Genomic DNA, 21,217 nt, shown 5'->3' with positions numbered 1-21,217 from the left:
TTTGGCTCAGTCGCTTTGTCTGGTCTTCATTGGATACTATACACTGAAACAGACTCTTTGGAGAAGCGGCTACGATGAGGACTCTGGTGAGTTGAGCAACGCTTACTCAGAAGCAGTCCATGACGCAGCTGTATGTGCAGGTTATCACGCTTGATGCGTGCGTGCTGGGTTCAAGCAGCTCCTTATCAGATAACAATGGAGCTGTTCTCGGATAACGGAGGACCGCTGCAGCGGCGTATTTGACACGCCCGATTTGGCATTTCACAATTCTAATGCTTCATTTTGCGCTCGTGTGTCTCGGTCTGTTCTTAACGCCCTTTGTTGATAACGCGAGTTGAACTTTTTAAATCTTGACACCTGGCCTTTCGATAAATTGCTCTTATAAACTTTGATTCTTAACGCTCAAATATCAATACCAAATTACTAAAGATTAATTTAAATGTTGGTGCCTTACATGCCAAAACTACAGTACGATTATGGGGCACCCCGTAGTGGGGGACTCGAGATTAAATTTGAACAGTTGCGATTATTTACCGATTAGCACCTAAATCTAACCACTCGAGCGTTTTTGCTTTTGCCCCCATCATAATAAGGCAGCCGCGGCCGGGACTGAATCCGCGACCTCGAGTTCAGCAGCGCAACGTTATAGCCACTTGGCGAACGCGGCGAGTGATGCTAAATTATCGAGTCATCGTCATGTGTCATATACGCGTACATATGGCAGATCAGTTCTGTGGAAAGCCGCAAGGTGGAGTAAGGTTCTCCCGCCACGGTGTACAGGTTAGTCGATATGGCTTTGCTCGGCCGAGCTCTAGGTCGTGGGTTGGAACCCGGCCGCGACGACCCCATTTCGATGGGGGCGAAACCCAAAAACACTTGTGCACTAGGTTTAGGTGTGCTCTAAAGAACCCCAGGTGGTCAGAATTAACCCGGAGTCTCCAACCACGGCGTGACTCATAGATGGATGGTTGTTTTGGCACGTAGGACACCAGAATTTAATTTTTTTTGTCAGAATGTGTCAGAAATTGCCTCTCGTTTGGCCTGAAATAAGCAGGCTCGGGGCCACCAGGAAGGGCGATGACGTAGTTTTCATGGTACGGAAGTCCGAGAGAAACTTTGCCCCTAAACTTTAGCTGATTTAACCACTTCTGCGTTAATAATGTGTTCAGTCAGCCATCGTCGATCGATCACTGTGTCGTCGCCGTCGTCAACAAGCCAACAAGCTCGCGTTACTCTAGAGAGCTTTCACTTTCACACGCACTGAGCAAAAATTGGGCTTCGTGGTTCCGGAGTCGGGCGTCACTCGGAGGGCTGCTATAGCCTACGCCGTCGGTGCGCCTCAAAAAGGGCCTCCGTTACCGGGCCGTCACATGAAGACTAAGCGCGCCCACATCGTCCTACGTGCTTACAGTGGCTTGTTGATGCGGAATTAGAGTTAGAGAGGTTGAAAAAACCGTACAGCGCTTATTTACATATTTTACAGGAAGTTTTGTAGCACTCATATTACTCATATTTACCGGTTTCACGGAGCACTAGTAGTTACAGGAGTGCGCGGCTGCCACAGTTAAACCATCGGTCTTCCCCCGATCCCTACACCGGCTAGGGAAACCGCGGTGATGTCATGCATTGCCAATCAGCTGGTTCGAAACAGTCATAGAACTGCGTCTTCGAGGAGGAGAAGGTTCGAAAAACACCCCACACGCCGCCCCTGCGAAAGCAAGCGTTGAAAGGGGAAGCGATGAATTGTGCAGTGATGAAACGGGTCGAGGTCAACGGCATTGCAGGTTCTCCAGAAGGACGGACACTTCTCACTTGTTACAACTCGACTCTTTCATTGGGGGGGGGGGGGGGAGGGGCATGCTGAACAACCTCCTCCAATCGTTGATTTCGTTGACATGAAAGACCACTCTTTGGATGGGCAAATTAGCCGGGTCTACATGGCGGTCAGCTTAGGCTGCTTGCAGATCTTGAACGACCGGCTCGCATATACAAGCGAAGCTTGTATACGCGAGCCTCCACCGGCGATGTAATGCTAAAAAAAAAACAGCTGTTTCACAGCTCCACAGGTGGCTCGTGCTCGGCACGCGCTCGTGCCTCTGCTCCCACATTCATCGTCGTCGTCTGCTTCCACAACTGGCTGCACGGCCGCTACTCATTCCAGCGTAGAATTTCACTTCTCTTCTATCGTCGTAATGGGGAGGCCACGTTTGCGGTTGTATGAGCCATTGCTTAAGGGGGTATGAGCCATTCATTGTCTTACGGAGTAGCAGTAGTAAAACCTAATTATATTCACAAACCGGACGGGCTCGGAAAAGGGCTCGTCGTCGACGTGCCGATTCTAGCGGGAGGGTTTCCGGCGCCTAGGCGAAACGTCGGCGAAGAGCCACAGACGCCGAGTTAAGGGAGCGCGATGTTGAGGTGAAACGTCAGCAAAGAGCCGCCGACCCCGACTAGTGGGAGCGCGAGACCGCGATGTTGAGGCCAAACGTTAGCGTCGTCTAGCCCTCCAGGAACTCGACAACGGTGGTGCACGCCTCGGCAACGCTAGCGCCAGCTTCCCAGGTGCGACGGTAAGGTTTCAAGGCGAGTTTCTTAACCGGAACTTCAGAGTCAGCTGCAGTGTGTGTGTGTGACCGCCTGTGGTTCGAGCACAATGTGGTACTAGTCAGTGCAGTTCGTAGAAGAAGCACACCGAAGAAGCACACGGCAAGCTTCGCTTACCCCCATCTCCTCGATAGGGGAAGGACTACTGATTTTTTGCGTACTTCTCGCAGAAATTAGTAGAACCGCCTCGTCGCGATCCCAGGCCTATCCCCACAAACCATGCCTGTTAAGCACAGTTGTGTTCTGCAAGTCTCTGAAGAGGGATCTTACAATGCTGGGGCTGTCTAAGTTACTTCTGTATTACGGGTCTGGACGGCTTCGCAATGAAGACGCGACCTCCTGCTTGATTATCAGCATTTAAATGATCACGCCAGCTAGGAGCTTCAGTGCAATGCTGTTCTTGTCAACATTACAATTTCACTGGCATCCGCCCACAGCGCTTGAGCGTGTGTATGAAGGCCCTTTACTCTAGGGAGCCTACATGCACTGACATGTTGCGCCACCTTGTAGCATTGCGGAACTCCAAACGAGGCTAAAGAGCCAGCAACTTTCAAAATTCTTCGTGTAGCACAATTATTCCAATAGTGCGCGGGATTTGCACTATTAGTAATAATAATATGTAATGTACACACAGAAGCGAAACCACACAATTGTAGTGAGCATTCGTACGCACGGCTACGCCCTGTTTTAGGGTGGTGTCAGCCTTTCAAATGGTAAAAGCCACTGTCGCTCGACCAAAACAGACGCGTGCGTTTTGATCGAGCGCCTGTGTACATTCCGCCAACCGATGTACGCGGATTGAAAGCGTACACTGAATTTAGCGATCTTGAGATGCAAAATACCGGTCGGCCAGGGGCCAGCCAGACCCTCATAGGTTATGGTTCCTACGATCGTTTGTCTCGTACAAGAAATCACATTTCCCGAACAAGATTCACACACAACCACCAATAAAATAGCTTATCCCCATAAAGGATGTTCCACATCCGCCGCCAAGGTTTGTGAGTGGTGGCGCTTGCTAACACTCCCAGGCTCAGTTGTAGTGGCAAAACATAAATAGCCCACAAACGGGATGGGAAAACGGCGCCGTGGTAGCTCAATTGGCAAGAGCATCGCACGCGTAATACGAAGACGTGGGATCGTTCCCCACTTGCGGCAAGTTGTTTTTTCATCCACTTTCACATCCAATAATTTATTATTTCTTCATTTCAATTAGTAAGTACCAGTAATTTTCTCTATGTTGTCCTTGGTGTGTGTGTTTGTCAGCCTATGATTACTGAACCTCGGGCCCATCGGTTCTCTTTCTTCTCATTCATAGCATAATGAGGGTCTCTAACTCGGCAACGTTGATACCTTCAGATAGCATATGTGGGTTTATCGACCAGTCGCCTTCGCCCAAAAAGATCACGTACTCATGATGCCTGCGGCAGAAAGGATGTTCCACATCCGCCGTCAAGATTTGTGAGTTGTGGTACTGGCTAACACTCCCGAGGGTCAGTTATAGTAGAAACAGTAGCCCCTCCCCTGTCGAGGAGATATGGGTAAGCGAAGCTTGTCGTGTGTTTCTTTGGTGTTCCACTGAATGAACTCTACTTACGAGTACCACGTTGTGCTAGAGCCACAACCGGTCACACGCACAGCAGCTGGCTCCGAAGTTCCGATTGAGAAACTCGCTGTTGAAGCCTGGACGTCGAACAGGGGAAGTTGGCGCTAGCGTTGCCGTGGTGTGCGCCACCATTGTCGGGTTCCTGGAGGGCTAGGCGACGCTAACGTTTGGTCTCAACATCGCTCTCCCGCAACTCGGGGTCCGCGGCTCTTCGCTGACGTTTCGCCTGGGCTTCGGAAGCCCTCACGCTAGAATCAGCAATTCGATGACGAGCTGTTTCCCGAGCGCGTTCATTCTGGATGGATTTCCATGAAATGTCTTCAAAACTAAATCTGTCCGTTACGTAAGACAATGAATGGCTCACACCCGCTTAAGCAATGGATCGTTCCCCCGTAAACGCGGCCTCCTCATTACAACGACGGAAGAGAAGTGAAATTCTACGCTGGAATCATTACCGGCAACGCAGCCAGCTATGGAAGCCGACGGCGACGACGAACGCGGGAGCAGTGGCATGAGCGCGTGCCGAGCACTAACCACCTCTGCAGCTCTGAGGGCAGCTGGTTTCTTTAGCGTTACATCGCCGGCGCAGGCTAGCGTATACCAGCTTAGCTTGAAAACATAAATAACCCAGAAAGTGGATAGGAAAACGGCCCCGCGGTAGCTCAATTGGTAACGCCATCATTCCACACCTGCGGTAACTTGTTTTACAGCGGAGCGGTTAGAACCTCCCTATAATGATTATTCCGTCGTCCGCAGCTTCACTGAGTTGGGGGAGAGAGAGCTGAGAGAGAGTGAAAGCAGAGTATAAATATAGCAATGCGCAGCATAGAAGATGCGAGGTAGACAGGAGGAGTAAGGCAGGTGGTAGTGGGACGCGTAGAGGTGTTGCCGACGCCGACCGCGTTCCCCCCATTTGCGCCGAACGCGCCCGGTCTCCGTGACTGCAGCCGATGCCTCTGGTGGCAGCTCGGCAGGTTTCGACCAGAGAACTGGACACTCGTCACTTCAGAAAGAGAGAAGCGAGAGCTAGGGAACCTGTAACCAAGCGTCGCAGAAGAGAACATCCCGAGTTTAGATTAAGGGAAGCCGAGAGTTCACGTAGGCGAAGAAATGAATATCCGGAGGCTCGCGAACGTGGCTCTGCTATCGCAAACACCAGACACCAGCGGAGATGGGGGAAGCTCAGCAAAAGTTAGAATACGTGTGTCGTTTGCCACTACTTTACTAGGCTTTCCCCAGCTCCGCTGGTCTCTGGTGTTTGTGATAGCAGAGCCACGCATAATATTTCATCCTGTTTCACTTCCATTAATTTATCATTTCTTTAGTTCAATTATTAAGTACAATTAATTTCCCCTATGTTGTGCCTGGTGTCTGTGTTTGTTGGCTTCTTATGATATGCAACTTTAAAGAAAGAAATTTGATGTGTTCAAATCAAAGAAGCAGGCTCCAGGTTTCCATATTGAAGCCGTATGCAAGTTCCCTGGGCGTATGGAAATACAACTAAAGAAATTTGATTAACCGCACGCCGTTATCGGCACATCTGAGCGCGTATCAGAAGAGATACCAATGCGACGCGCCTCATGGATGAATTCAAGATCAAAATGGCGGTCTGCGCAGTTTCGTTGCAAATAGCGGCAGAAATTTTGCATATGTCGCCATAGTAACCCCCGTATCGAACATTTAATTTGAAGCCCATACTTGATTTGATTTAAATGACACCTGACATTAACGTGCAGGACACTCATTGCATTTCCTTTGGCGCGTTCACGACCGGCTTCATTTGGATCAAGTAAGCGTGGGCTTGGTTTAAAGGTGCATTAGGCTCTAATCGAATTTGTAATAAAACGGTCTTCTCTCGCTTGACTCGCCACATGTTGTCATGCGCAAGAGTAATTTTGGTGCAACTTTTGTTTAAATCGCAATTCGTTTGCCTCAGTAGAGAAGCATTTCTTCCTCAGCGCAGTACTTCTTACTTTTCGCAATTACTGGAATTCATCAATAGCCACAAGATAACCATTTACTCATCCGAAGTTCACAAAATGAAAATTAGCAAAATTAGTCAGCGGCATATCTCGACAGGTTTTCCGCAAGAAGGTTCTCCACAAGAAGGTTCCCCACAAGAATGTTCTCCACCTTGGTTCTCCACAAGAAAAAAGTCGCAGTTTCACCTAAAAGGCAAAGCCGCAATTGCAATAGCAAATTAGTAATTTAGTAGAGAGCTATACGGAGCAAGGATAGTGGTTTTATCATCTGCATAAACTTGGACACATTCGCTTACTAACTGAATTAACAAGCGTGGTGTCAGCGCGTACAAGCAAGCAAGGATAGGTCACACTCGATGACCGCAGACAACCACAGTCAAAACGCTGGTGTGAGCAAGCGCAGGAGCAACAGCGAGCGAAGGTTTGTGCAGTCTATCGCTTCAACGGAAACTGAGCGGTGAACGCAAAGCGCATACAAAGGTAAGAACCGTGTGGAGATCGCTTTCAAGATACGGTTACGCGCGACAACGCCCAACCACGCAAAGTACAAGTACGCAGTTGCTGGCAGAGTAGAAGCATCCCATCCCTCCCGTGCTGCCTTCCCGCTTTCCTCCTTTTGCGAGGGAAGTTGAGTCGCCAGTTTCCCTTCCGCCCGGTCGCAAGATACGCATTTGGTGCCGCAGCTAAACGTCGCCTCTCTCTCATCCCCCACCGTCTTTCGCACGACGGAAGACGTCGCGTTTGCTCTCCGCCGTGCGTTCGCTCTCCGGGAAAGCGCGCGTCCCTCGCGCGCTCTCACTCGCATATACAGCATACGACGCGCGGCGACGATTTTATTGAAATAAAAGTAGAAAGAGACCTATCAAGAAAGGGATGAGGCAAGGAGACACATTATCTCCAATGCGCGTGTCGTTTGCCACTACTTTACTAGGCTTTCCCCAGCTCCGCTGGTCTCTGGTGTTTGTGATAGCACGACTACTTCTAAACACAGTATGCTTAGAAGTAGTATTCAAGCTCACAGAGTGAGAAGGCTTAGGATTCACGATCAGCGATGAATATCTAAGCAACCTTCGTTTTGCAGATGACATTGTCCTATTCACCAACAATGGGAACTAATTGCAACAAATGATTAAAGACCTTAACCGAGAAAGTGTAAGAGTGGGTAAAGGTATGAAGTAACAGCTCGAAATGGACAAAGACGATAAGGGAACGAAGACCACAGGACAAGTGCTGACTGCCAACTGAATGTTTATTACAAGACCTATTATTGTTATGTATTGTCCTATGGTCTTCGTTCCTTTGTTGTCTTTGTTCATTTTACGCTGTTACTTCAATCCTTTGCTCAATTATGAACCAACTAGCCCTCATCAAGTTGTTACTGTAAGAGTGTGGTTGAAGATTGATATGCAGAAGACAAAGATAATGGTCAATAGCCTGGCAAGGGAACAAGAATTCAGTCAAGGACTGCAGAAAACTAGGTGAGGTGATGAAATTAGGAAATTTGCAAGTGACAATTGTAATAAGCTAGCACAAGACAAGGGTAATTGTAGATGGCAGGTAGAGGCCTTCGTCCTGCCGTGCACATAAAAATAGGCTGATGATTATGATGATGAAAGCGCGGTCATGGTGCTGCACTCGTTGGGCCAGCGCCATTGGAGAGTACCGAGAAAACCAAACGTCTATGGTACTCGTGTACCCCGACCTTCAGGGGACGTTCGACAGCGTGTTGCACCCGCCGGTCCCGCGTAATTTCAGAGAGCGCCTCTGTCCAGACACTCTAGTGAGTTTTGAAATGAAGTTTTGAAATGATATTTTATCAGTCGGAACCAATGTTGTGTATATCTTTAGTGTACCATAAAAATCCATAAACATACCGTATCCCTACCCTTCCTCTATCATAGTGACCATTCGAAGGGGAACTCATTCATCCCTTTTCGTAGCTGGCGACGTTGCTCCTGGCGTTGGCGTTCGCTGCTGTGTGCCAAGCGGGCTACCACCACGGAGGTCACGGCGGTGGTCATGGCGGTGGTCACGGCGGCTACACGTTCAGCCACGGCTATACGAACTACTTCGACAACCAGCGGACACATCACGGCTACGGCGGAGGTTACGGAGGGGGAGGAGGCGGTGGTGGAGGGGGAGGAGGAGGTTACGGCGGAGGATACGGCCACGGCCACTACGGCTAATTCCAGGAGCCACAGGACCTGTACATATGACACGGATGAGATACAGCAGGCCACGCAGAGGCGAGGTACGATGTCGTTGTTTTATGAAGTGTATGTTTTCACTTTTCAATACATAGCTTGAGTCCGACTACCGATTTTCGTTTGTTTTCACTACCACGCGATAATAAATACCAGGGTGTCGGAACAATATCCTTTTCGTTCTGGTTTTAGTTTCGTTTCACTGGCAACAGTTACATTCCGGTTCTACTCCAGAATGAAAAAAAAATCGCTTCGTAACGGTTCATAACGGTTTTGATTCGCCTGCAAACATTTTTGAAGCAATGTAACGATAAAAACATAGTGTTTATTTTTCTCAGTAAGTAATTATGAATTCTGAGATCATGGCTCAGTGCCTTGAGTCAAAACAGTGAGCATGATATCAGAATCAGCGCATCATCGAATGCACACGCCGAAATGCGAGACCGCTTTTCCGATAACATTAACTTAAACCAACATAGATCAACGATAAAACTTCTCTAACAAAGCGTTGTACCCGTAGAAAATAAAACGATATGCTCTTCCGCGCGCAAGCCCTGGGTTTTGCTACGATGCCGATCTGCTAGTGCACCGACGTTGCACGTTTATATTAGTGGAATGCTGGAATGGCTATGGCTCGCACTGTCCCTGCCTGGGATACGCGCTTATGCGGACCCTTTAGATACGCGATAATGATGACGCGGCCTGACGTCGGTTATTTCGGATTGCCAACTTTCCCCTTGAAGTGAAAACCGACGAAAAATATCTTGGTTTCCGAAACAAAATAGTAAACAACGTTTCGGTTACGTTTTTGTTCCGGTCAAAAATATTGTTTTCTCGTTTTTCGAGAAAAGTATATTTTAAAGTACTAAAGTACTACTTTTTAAAGTACAATAAACACTAAAACGAATTAAAATTAATGATAAAACATATCGCTAGATTATCGCAAACCAAAAAAGGCGGGACATCTCTAGACACCAGTCTCTAGATGTTTAGGAGAATAGACGTTTGGGCAAGTTGGTTAAGCTTCATCTCAAGAACAGCGCAAAAATACACGTGGACAGGAAGGCAGAGCCCGTCCTCTTTCCTGTCCATGTGTTTTTAACGCAACAGCGTTAAGGGCCCCCGTGTCGCAGAAAATCCGGCGTCGGCTGCGGCGTCGGCGTTAAGCATCGGCGTGTCTGGCGGAAATAATCATGCCGAACCACATCATCCCGAACCACCCCGACCACACACACCTTCGCATGGCGCAGGGCGTTAGTGAAAAAAAATTAATTTCTCAAAGTGAAATGCATCAGAAAAATCGTAAAGTATGACTTAACCACAACCTACAGGAGCGTTAGCGTCAGATTGTAATTTGAATATACGAGAAAAAAGCCTGATAAGCTGCCAGGGAACTTTGAATGCTATCGCGTTCCACTCTTAAGGCGAAGTTTAAGCGTCCTTCATTCGGATGGCGTTTGGCTGTACTTTGCTTCTAGGCAACATTAAGGGGAATGTTGAAAACCAAGCCTTCCTAAATTTTGAACACGCGCGCCTCGGGGCAACAGCAAACAATTAATAAAATAATAAAAAAGGTCCTAGGGCCTTCACATTTTGATATAAGACGGCTTAAATTGCTCCTGTAAGAATGTATTCCCCGCAATGCATTTGTGTTTAAAAGTGAAACCGACTTTAAGGGGATCAGTGTAAGCTTGGTCTTTGTAAGCTGGCTTTCCCATGTTGTGTCTTGCAGTGAAGCCTACTCATAAGAAAAATGTGTAGCGAACGGAGCCCAATAACGCTATCGCGTTCACTCTTATAAACGCGAAGCTTAAGCGTCCTCCATATTATTGCGCTGTTCTTGAGAACAAGTATCTAGACTGCTCGTTTAAAATGCGTCAGCCGAAGTTTATTGGCCTTTCAGGTATTGTTTTCCCATGAATCCTGTCCTGCCATATCAGGGCCAAAAGCTACATGAACGCCCATCGCAGGGTACAACTTCTTAACGAATACATACCGAAACGTGCGCTAGACTCAGGAGTCATATTTAAACGTACTTGCCTTGGCATCTAACCGGCTTGACTCCGCAATCGCAACGTGTGCCCCAAACTACAACAATGACAAAAAGTAATTAAATTCTGGGGTTTTAAGTGCGAAAACCACGATCTTATTACGAGACACGGCGTAGTAAGGGACTCCGGATTAACTTTGAACCCCTGGGGATTCTTCAACGTGCACGCAATGCACGGTATATACACGGGCGTTTTAGTATTTCGCCCCATCGAAATGCGGCCGCCGCGGCCGGGATTTGATCCCACGACCTCGTGCTTAGCAGCGCGATGCCAAAGCCACTAAGCAACCATGTCGGTATAAAACTACAATACTACGATGTTATTAATCGGGATAATGAAAATTATCTAATTGCACATGGAGAATTGCCGCGCAAGTAATGTCTGGCTCTTTAAGCATTGTAGCTGAAGATGCGGAATTTTAACGGCCGCAGGCAATTTTAACGTAATGTTCGAGAAAAAAAAATGTGGTATAGGACAGTTGAGCGGAGCTTGTCTGAACAAATTAACTTGAAAGCCCCGGAAAACAAATGGTGTGATTACTGAGAACGGGTTATTCAAGTGTCTTCTTTTTAACACTTGGTGCTTTTGCGTTGCAGAATTAAGCACATACTGAGGACTTTCGGAGCTTTTCTTGAACAAATCAAGCATCCAGAGGCCACCGTGACAACGGTGCAACTACAGGTCTACGCAGGAGCAGGCTGCGACAGTGCTGATTTAGATGCCACTGAATAAAGCTCCAAGCTTGGAGAAACTACAGTACAAAGCGTGTAAGTTAAATGCCAAAAACCAGCCCCTACTGTCGTTCGCCCAGCTGTGACCGAGTCCAACGTTTCGTAGTTGTTTCATATTACACTTCACTGCATGTGTTTGTTCCCGAACTTTCCCAACCAATAAAATCTTGCTAAACACCATCTTCTTGTGGCTCTCTGATGTCTTTTCATTATGGTGTGTAGTTTGAGCTACTAATTATAATGAAAGTTAAATATCGTGGCTCGGCTCCGCACTGCATGTCGGCATCGCTTCACCATCGTTTACGAGAACTGTCCACTCTCCGACCAGGCCTCTTCATAGCCCGCGGTAAGGTGGCGGTGGTCATCGACGTTTGCTGTCCTTTTGACAACCGGCCAGACGCCTTCCCCGAAGCCCGCAGCTCTAAGGTCGCCAAATACGAGCCAGTGCGCCAATGATCTTGCGCAGCGGTACCAGCGGGTGTCTGTCGACGCTATCACTGTTGGTGCCGTGGGCTCCTGGGAGCCAAAAAATGACTGCGTCATGCGAAAGCTCTGCTCTCGCTCCTATCTTAAACTTGTTAACAAGTTGACAACGTGCAGGCAACGGCATCAGCACTGCTAGGCGGAGCAGAGCCAACGCCTCCTAGTTAACAGGACTGTGTACTCTGCTTTATAACGGCATAATGCTTGGACCGAAATTTCCTATGTCAATCTCAGAATGACGAAAGCGGTGATGTCAAAATCACCGCGGCTTACTCGGGAACAGCCCCATTAGATTCTATGGCAGTGGGGCAAATTAACATGACCCACATAACTTCGGGGACACCGCGAAGAAACGTTCCACTGAATGATCTTTGATGACAAAGTCTGATGACAAGATTTGATGACAAGATGCTGCGAAAAGATCGATTCCGTGTCCTGGGGACTGTCAACTGAAATTCAGATTTTCTATTAACTTACAAAAAAACTCTGAAACATTGTTACATCGACTTCGGCTTGGTGTAGCCGTATGGTATGGTATGATAAACTTTGTTCAGGTCCTGAAGATCAACCCTTAGGAGTACGCAGGCGGCTCACATGTCGGGACAGTAAGGTTTAACCTTACCACCGTGTCGTGGGCCTTCTGGACGGCCTGCACTTGATCTAAAAGAACTCCACTGTGAAGGAGTCGCCGCCACCAGTCTCTTTCCTTGTCGCAGTCTGTGAAAGCCACAGGATATTGCCAAAGTCACCAGCATTTTTCTACATTATATATGGCACTGTTAATCATCATCATCATAATGATAATCCTGATGTGCTTGTGGTGAACCAGATGACGATATGGTGGTGGTGGTGGTGGTGGTGGTATTGATGTTGAAGCAGGCGGGGTTAGCCTGGCATACAAAGCCGGCATTGTTCCTCCTGATCCTCCTTTGAGTGGAGATCAGGGGTGTGTCCCCAGGTATCGATGAGACCCATGCCTCGCCGGAGGGCTATCAGCAGTCCTTGCGCTTTCTTCCTGATTTCCGTGGGCCCTCTGGGGAAAACGACGCCTTCAAAGTCCTGTGCGTAAGACCGCTCTTTTGCAGGCTGTTGACCATCGCTTTTCTTTCTGTGTCAAACTGTGGGCATAGCCAAATGAAATGTTCGATGTGGCCAATGTCACCACAGTAGGCACAGAGTGGGGAAGCGCAAAGCCCAGTCTTGAATAACCATGCTGGGGTGTACGCAGAGTCGGTCCTGATGCGGTACAACAGCATCGCTTCTTCGCGAGCAAATCCATGAGTCACACAGGCTTCGTGTGGATTCTTGTGGATCCCCCTAAAGAGAAAGCGGATTGCACCATTAGGGTTCTGAAAAGTTTTTGGAGCTGTCACGATTGGGACACATTTCAGCGCTAGGCGTGCAAACACGTCAGCTTCCTAATTTCCATCAATTCCTACGTGTGATGGTATCCACTGAAACCTTAAGTTAAATCCTTTGCTCGTTAGGTCGTTAATCAATGCCAGAGATTGCCTTGTAAATTTCTCTAGAGGCAGGGCACGATGTAATCTCTGTAACGCTGACTTGGAGTCCGTCAGCACCACGACATCTCGCGCAGAAAAGGCCTGTAGTTTCCGCAAAGACGCAGTGATTGCGGCGCTTTCTACTGTTGTTGAGGAAACTACGCAATCCAGGCGGCCAGACCATGACACATCAAGGGAGGGCTGTGCACAATGCTGCTGCACAGCTATCTGTTTGTGTGCACATCTAACCGTCTGTGTACACTTCTAGGTGGCTTTGAAACGCTGTGCTCAAGTGGTCCAGCACAAGAAACTTTGCTTCGGCAGTGGAAATGGCGCGTTTCGCCGGTAGGTGGGGTACACTGAGGCTGCAGGTAACGTCCGAAAAAGACCATGGCGGGTCAAGGCGACTCCGTTTTGCCCATTCCAATCCTAAAAATCGGAAGGTGTTCAGCGCCGCATGGAAATGTGAGCGAGTTATTGCTCTTCGCTGCCGGAGAAGCGCCGTGCCTGCGCGGGACTCGCCCAGCCTTAATAGCTGCGTCAGCCAAGGCCTGAGATGTCAAGAGGCGGAGTGGGAGAGACTCTGTTGTTAACTTGTCTGCTTTATAACCAGCATAGACGGGAACTGCGCGCCAAGTTTAGAACAACTGGCAATCCTACGTTCTCTTTTAGTGTCGCGGGGGAAGTCTCTAGTGCAAATGGGACTATTCTCCTACTATGGCGATCTCCAGCGATTGCAGGTGGTCGTTATGCACTGAGAGGAATTTCTTGGTTTTGTGCCACCTGGCCTGAGACTACTGACAGTGCTCATGCGTTTGATTTTTGATGGGAAAGCGTCAAATTGCTCATTGAGCGAAAAAGCTGGCGTCTGTCAACTGTAGCAGCGAAAGGACAGCTAAACTTGCATTGCCAATGGCCGCGACGCCACGTCACGAGCTGCGCCTCGACGCAGCAGAACCGGCAAAATGTTACACCTGCTGCCGCGATGGCGCGCCAGGTGTTGCGCTAAGGGAGAGGACATCGCTGCGACGCCACGTCACCCTCGCTCTCACTCTCTGCACGAGCGCTCTTCGTCGCAGCAGAGCCCTCCTAGATAGCCGGCCTGTGCACCCTGCTTTTATGAGGTCTTGCTACTTGGACCAAAGTTTCAATTGGCAAGCCCGGCGAGACGAAATCGGTGACGTCATAATCACCGCGGCTTACTCGGGAACGTCCGGCGGGCCCGGGAGACAGCAAGAGCCGCAGGAGCCCTGGGCCGAGGGCGCCTCCTAGCACAAGTAGGAAGACACCTGCTTGTTCTTTTTCTTTCTTCAATAAATATCTTTCCTCCTCCTCCTCCTCCTCCTCCAATTAGGTCCTATGGCAGTCGGGAAAGGTAACATGCCGTCATGGGTCGAAGTGCACAACCCTTGCGATATCAAGGAGGCATTGGCAGAGTGGCCGAAAGCTAACACCTGCTGCCGCACTAGCGCGCCAGGTGTTGCGTGAGGTAGAGAGCGTCGCCGCGACACGTCGCCCGATGGGCGTCGCCGCGTCGGTGGCGTGCGGCGTTGGCATTGCAGGCAGTAGCTGCTTGTTGGTTTAGCCGCAAATCTTGAAGGACCGCTCAGCCACGTTCAGTTGGACATTAATGCTTTCGCATTCACAGCTCATTAACAAGTGCTTAGGTGTCCTCGGATTTTGTTTGTAACCTCAAGTTTTGGTGTGAAATTATATAGTCCGCTATTTGCTTGTTTTTATTTTTTTCGAAGCAATTTTCGCCCCAAATAGCTTGTTAGACGATACAGAAGTGAATGAAGTAGCTGATATCAAATGCTTTCAGCGTCTTCAGATGTTCGCGCAGTTAAATGTTATCTAACGTAAAGAAGAATATTAGGTTAACCTACCAGTATTGAGTAACTTGCGTAGAGAAGGCCTGGCAAGCCAGAAAAAAAACATAAAGCGAAATGTAGGTGCCAGCTCGCCCTGTCATCATAAATTCCGGCAGTGTCTTCTTGGATCTATTTGACTGTTTAATAACATAATAACATAATAACATAATAACATAATAAAATGCTTCGCTACCTTCTCAAGGAAGCAAACAATCAATATAGTAATTTTCTGTATATTTCTCAGCAAGTAAGCTTCCAAATCTGTAACGTCGAACTAAAGTACCAGACGTTGGAATTTAGGCGCAAAATAAACATACGAAGTAAAATAAATTGAAGCTTGTCCTTCATTCTGTTGAGTAATAATACAATTTCATTGCCAAATAAATGAAGATCGCATTTCGAAAGAATATTTTACTTGTATATACTGATCCTTCTTGCGGAACATCTCTTTTTTTACGCCTATTTCGACCTTGCATAGTTATTGACCGCAGTGCGGCTCTACGTCACTGCGTCAGTGACCGGCCCAATACAAACAATGACTAGCAATGCTGTACAATCTTACTCTAAATAATCACAAACAATTACTACAAACGATTCCTTATTCGTAAAGAACTACTTGTAAAACAGAACAATCACAAAATATTCTGCAATAAACGACTAACTGTGACAAAGCTTAATAAGTACGCAAAGTGCATAATAAAGAAAGGTCTAACAGGAGATGGTAACGAATGCTAGGTTACAGAGGCGTAAAGTGTTTAAGTATTATGCCAAACTTTACTGTAAGTTTCAGTTCAAAGGGTAAGTCATTCTGCATCTTACTACGGGAAAGCATCGAAGCTAACAGCACACATTACACGTGAACTGTAGGTTGCGGAATCCAATTCCGCGGACGTGGATGTGGCGGCCGATGAGCCTCGGCAGTGGTGCTATTCTGGTAATTGGCAAATTCCACCATACTGTTTGATATGGTTATTTGGGCATTTTGAGCCAATCAGAGTGGATTTAGTAGCCGTCTGGGCCTGCTCTGGGCCAATTAGAGCTGACAAGATGGCAAATTTGACAATATGGCGGAATTCGTCAATGCTCAGAATAGCACCCCAGGTCACGAGGATTGAGTGAGGTTAAAGTAGAAATGGTTGAAGTTTTACACTTGCGCAGAAGTTGACGTCCGCCAGGTCACTGATGTTTCAAAAAATATTTTTTTTCCAAATCGGTACAGTTATTTCAGAAACTGAACAACTTAGACGAGTGGGGGCAACCTTTTCTACCTTGTAGTATACCTTGAAATGTCGCCACGTCCGTAAAATTCTCAGTTCAATCGTTAAAGCTACAGCGACGACGGCAACCCTTTCTGTTTCATTATGGCATTTGAGTCGCCATATGGACTTTATTGCAGGTCATCTTCTCATTTGCTGTAGCCGGCCGGGCACATCGACGCCTACGTTGAAGACAACATTGAGCGCTATGTGTTGTCTCGTGCGCCTGTTGCGTCAGCGTCGTTGTGCCGGCGCTATGGGCAAGACTCATTGTCCAGGCGGCGCTGCTATAGCGCCGCTAAACAGCGCCCCCAAAGGCGAGTTCGTTGGATTCGAGTAGGGGGAAAGGTGGCTGTATGCTGCTGAAAGCTCAGGACCGCAATGCAGCCGCCGCTTTCGTGGCGTTTTGGATTTCGGCAAATTTCAGGTGTGCAAGAATTCTTCAGGCCAAGCAATCTTCGACAAGGCAGGATGCTAATCAACACGCAGTACGTTTACGACGTGCAGGAGATTGATATGTCCATTTCGACGCACTGCCACTCGCAAATGCAGCGAATGTCGTACGACGTTGAAATCCGGATAAGTTCTATGAGGTATTCTCGCGCGATTAGCGACAATGAATAGACGAAGAGACGGCTCCTAGGAAAGCCAAAATGATCTGCAATAAACGACAAAACGGAATCATGAAAGGTCCACCGACGACGGCTGGCCGCAGCCGTCGGCGGTCCGCCGTGGGTATATGCCGTTTCTGCAGCACTACAATCGGGAAAGCACTTTTGCAGTGCCGGAACCTGAGGAGGTCTCCCTGCTTTGTCGTAGGTGAAGTGATGATGTATCCTGGCCCCTTTTCTTCCGTCTACGTATTATGAGCCGCGTTTACATGACTGCGACAGTCATGTAACGGCATTTTTTAGCGCATCGCGTTGATGTAAACAGCGATAATGCGCTAGGAAGGCGCATCGCAGTAATGCGCCAGGCGAGAGTAGATTTAGGGGCGCGAGTCGACTCACACATGCGACGCTACGTACTCGCGAGAGTTAATGCATTACATATAAACGGCGTAGCATCGCCTTTCCCGAATACGCTTGGAAATGCGATGCGCTACTGCCGCGTTCATGTAAACGCGGCTATAGACAGAAGCAGTACACACACACACACACACACACACACACACACACACACACACACACACACACACACACACACACACACACACACACACACACACACACACACACACACACACACACACACACACACACACACACACACACACACACACACACACACACACACACTCACTCACTCACTCACTCACACACACACACACACACACACACACACGCACACACACACACACACACGCACACACACACACACACACACACACACACACACACACACACACACGCACGCACGCACACACACACACACGTATATATGATGACGCGCGCCATGTTGTGACAAGATATCTTACAACAGCGGTTTCTTAGGTAGATGACTACTGTGCTTCCCGACCCTCGACCAGGCCTGGCGCGCCGCAATAGCCAGTGGGGCCCTGGAAGAGGGGCTCCACCCATAGTAACCAAGCACGATCTTTATTTAAATAAAGTTGTTTCTCTCTCTCTCTCCCAAACGCGGCTCACACCTACTAAACCTCTTCAGTTCACTTCTTGGATCAGCTGCAAGCGGTCGTGTGTAAATTGCCGGAAAAATTGTGGGAACATATGCAGGGTACCCATGGAGTCGTTCTCATTGCCCTCAAGGTCACGAATGAATATTCATGTATTCGGCGTCGGCAGCCACGGCGTGCCGTCAGGACTGGATATAGTACAGAGAACACGTGCAAGAAAAGTTGTAAATACCCGACATGTATACGTAGCAGACCTAATTTCCCTTGCGTACTTCAAGCGTCGAACAGCACGTATCGAACATTCCCGTCGCTCCGCTTCCTACGGCTTTCCGGGGAACCGATAGAAACGCGCATCTGGATTGCGACCCTCATGTTCTTGAAAATTCACAACGCAACAATAACCGCGGCTACCGCGCTTCGGCCCCACGCGCTGCTCAGCGTAGTCGCCAGGTTCTCCTGCTTTCGACTCAGTTTGTCGAAGCACAGAGCCACTCACATGCAGGCTGTAGCGCACAAGGTCATGTGTACATTTCAAGCCATTGTTGAGTCTGAAAACTATTCATCGAATTTAATACAGCGCACAAAACGAGCGAGACCTCTGTAGCTCAAGGGACGCCGTCCAGCTTAACCTACCCAGCTAACTTCGTTGCACGCCTCCAGGCTGCGCCACTGTACTTTCAAAACTCCATCGGGTCAGCCCCAAACAACAAATTAGAACATGACACGTGAAGCGCCGAGGTAAAATCTAGCGAGAGCATCGCTACTTTGAGCGCAGAATGTTGTCAGCGCGATGTTTAAGCGTAGCGGCACAAGGTATATATGGCAGAATACGTCAACATTGCGTTCGTTCTGTCACGTCAATGCGACTATGCATCAATGTGTCTCGTCAATATGACAATGTGTGTCAATGTTTTGTGAAATGTTGCTTGTTAGACTTGCCAGGAGTGGGGCCTCAGCTCAAGATCCCCGTCCTCCCAGCTTCGCTGCTTCTCAATGACGTCGTCTTGCTAGAACAGCGAAACCCGCAGCTTTGTCGTGGTCCCCTAAACTGCCATCAGCAAAACATTTGTTTTGTTGCTATTTCGGTTCTTGGCGAAACCGTGACTCGAGACACAAGAAAGCAACAATACAGCACTGCCCAGGGTGTACGTTGCTCAAACAAATATGCAGATTATTGCAGAAATTTGGCTGTTGCTCGGCTATGGCGCCCTCGTGCTCGACACGCAGGGTCCAGAAATGACGTGAACAGACTATGGCAGCGAGACAGAGTGGTACCGGTCCTCGCCCACCTGCTTTGACCACGGCGAGTTCAATACCAATAGGGAACAAGTACGATTGCAAGATCAGAGCGTAGGACCCTCGCTAAATGCATCCCAAGTTAGCCACGTAAGCTTAGTAATACGTGAATAAATTTCACTTGTGCATTTTGTTACGTCGATACTGTACCTTTGTGCTCATACACACTCAGCAGCACGCACAAGACATTTCACGTGCCCCACGACGGCTGTGTCCTCGATACAGCTTACCTGATTTTTTTTAATAAACAGAACAGACGTGGCGCTTAGTGGCACTACATTGTAGGCCGAAATTTTGAGTCTTGCACCCAATCTACTGGCGAGGACATACTAATGAGACCCGCGGTAAGAGGCAAAGAAAAACTTCGCTGAAATGATTTGTTCCGGCTTTTACGGTCCTTTCCGAAACAGACAACGGCGCAGCATGCAGAAGTAATTGGTACTTTATCTTAAACGATATTCCCCGGCAGAGCACCAAGGTCGTCGTTGCCCACCTGAAAGGTAATTCAGGGGTCGCATCGCGGGCAACTTAGTTGCTCCCTACGGCCATAGCGGAAGATTAGAAGAACAGCTGCTCGAAGCAGCCTTCTACTCAGATAAACTGAATTTGCGGGAAAATTAGCTTTTGCGTTTGTATTTTACGCGCCTCCGTAAGTTACTGATTTACCTTTACCTGAGAGCTTTGAGTATGCTGCGAAGCAAAATTAATTTTAAAAAGTGGTTGCTGAAAACGAGCCAGGACGTTGTACTGGGCCGATCTGTTGAAGCGAATAGCTTTGTTTGCCTCTTTCGGCCGTTTTCGTGGTTGGTCGGTGGTCGGACCACGCAAGGAAAGTCTTCGTCCATTCGTTTGCTCGCTCTTTCGTTCGTTCGTTCGCTTTTTCGTTTGTTCGATCGTTCGTTCAGGCTATTCGCTTCATCGACAATCATCGTCGATGGGTTCTGCACATTTTTCCTTTCCTTCCGTAGCTTCTGGAATCGACTAATGTCGCATTGCGGTATTTTTGCTATAAGTCATCTTGGAAACTAGTGTAGCGCAAGCTAGAGGAAGACACAGAAGAGAACATATGTTCTCGTCTACTTTAGCGCCATGTGTCCTCTGTTAGCGCCGTGTCTGTGTGTTTCATGAAACGCGCAGACATGGCGCTAACTTGTGACAGCTTCCCATGTTCTTGGAAGTTAGCGCCGTGTCTTTGTGTTGGTGTTCTCTTCTGGGTCCTCGCCTTAATGAAGCAACACTAGTTTCCAAGGCAACGAATGGAGTTTTAGATTTTAAGGAAACTTTGCGAAAGTAGACGCCTCTGTATCGTCCCTACGGTGTGCACCTAGGAACAAAGCGGTATGTGGCAATATCAGGGTCGGCAGTGCACTCCTGCTAATATTCTTCGAGCAGTTGACACCCGTCGCACTACGTGAATGCTAAAGCTCGCCGAGTCAGCAAAGCACTTGACGCACACTGCCCTGCTGGCCGTAATCGACTGTTCCAGATTGGTTCATAGAGGATATGTGTTTATTCAGTTAGGGATGCACAGTAGCCTTGCCTTCTTACGCGTAAGCGTAGATGGTCCGTCTGTGAAATAGGCGAGATTATGTTTGAAGCCACGAGGGAAGCGAGCGCCTGGAGGAAGAATGGTGCCGGGAGGTGGAGAAGAGAATCGCCGCGTTCGCGCGCTTTCCGGTTATGCTTCGCTGTGCATGTTCGCAGGCGTCTCTTATTTGTATGTGTAGCAATAGTGCACTTTCCCTGTGGCACACCAGGCGTCGCACCATCGAGCTTAATGTAGCGACCAGCTGTCGCGCCCCTTCCGTTTGTGTTTCGATGCCGTTGAGCTCGCTGTGCACGGTCAGTGCGTCCATACGCTTGCGCGTAACCCGCGTTGACGAAGTGAAACGTCACTTTTTGTGGATGGGATTGTGGGGAAACAAGAAAACTGGGCCGCTGGGGCTGACATAGGGCACGTGATTGCCAGTTCATCCAGTTACTTTCCTTCGCGGGCAGTAG

The 21,217-nt window shown here is 48.5% G+C and overlaps 1 protein-coding gene across 1 annotated transcript; it reads left to right on the top strand.

Moving 5' to 3' along the window:
• LOC125940065 (holotricin-3-like) lies at nucleotides 1-8,434 on the top strand. Its single transcript, XM_049655737.1, has 2 exons — nucleotides 1-86; nucleotides 8,130-8,434. The coding sequence occupies exons 1-2, from the start codon at nucleotides 75-77 to the stop codon at nucleotides 8,373-8,375; spliced, it is 258 nt and encodes an 85-aa protein (XP_049511694.1). The 5' UTR covers nucleotides 1-74; the 3' UTR covers nucleotides 8,376-8,434.
• Nucleotides 8,435-21,217: the final 12,783 nt, after the last annotated feature.

The sequence above is a fragment of the Dermacentor silvarum genome, chromosome 9 (genome assembly GCF_013339745.2).
Source record: "Dermacentor silvarum isolate Dsil-2018 chromosome 9, BIME_Dsil_1.4, whole genome shotgun sequence".
NCBI lineage: Eukaryota > Metazoa > Arthropoda > Arachnida > Ixodida > Ixodidae > Dermacentor > Dermacentor silvarum.
This window is presented reverse-complemented; position numbering and strand designations above follow the sequence as displayed.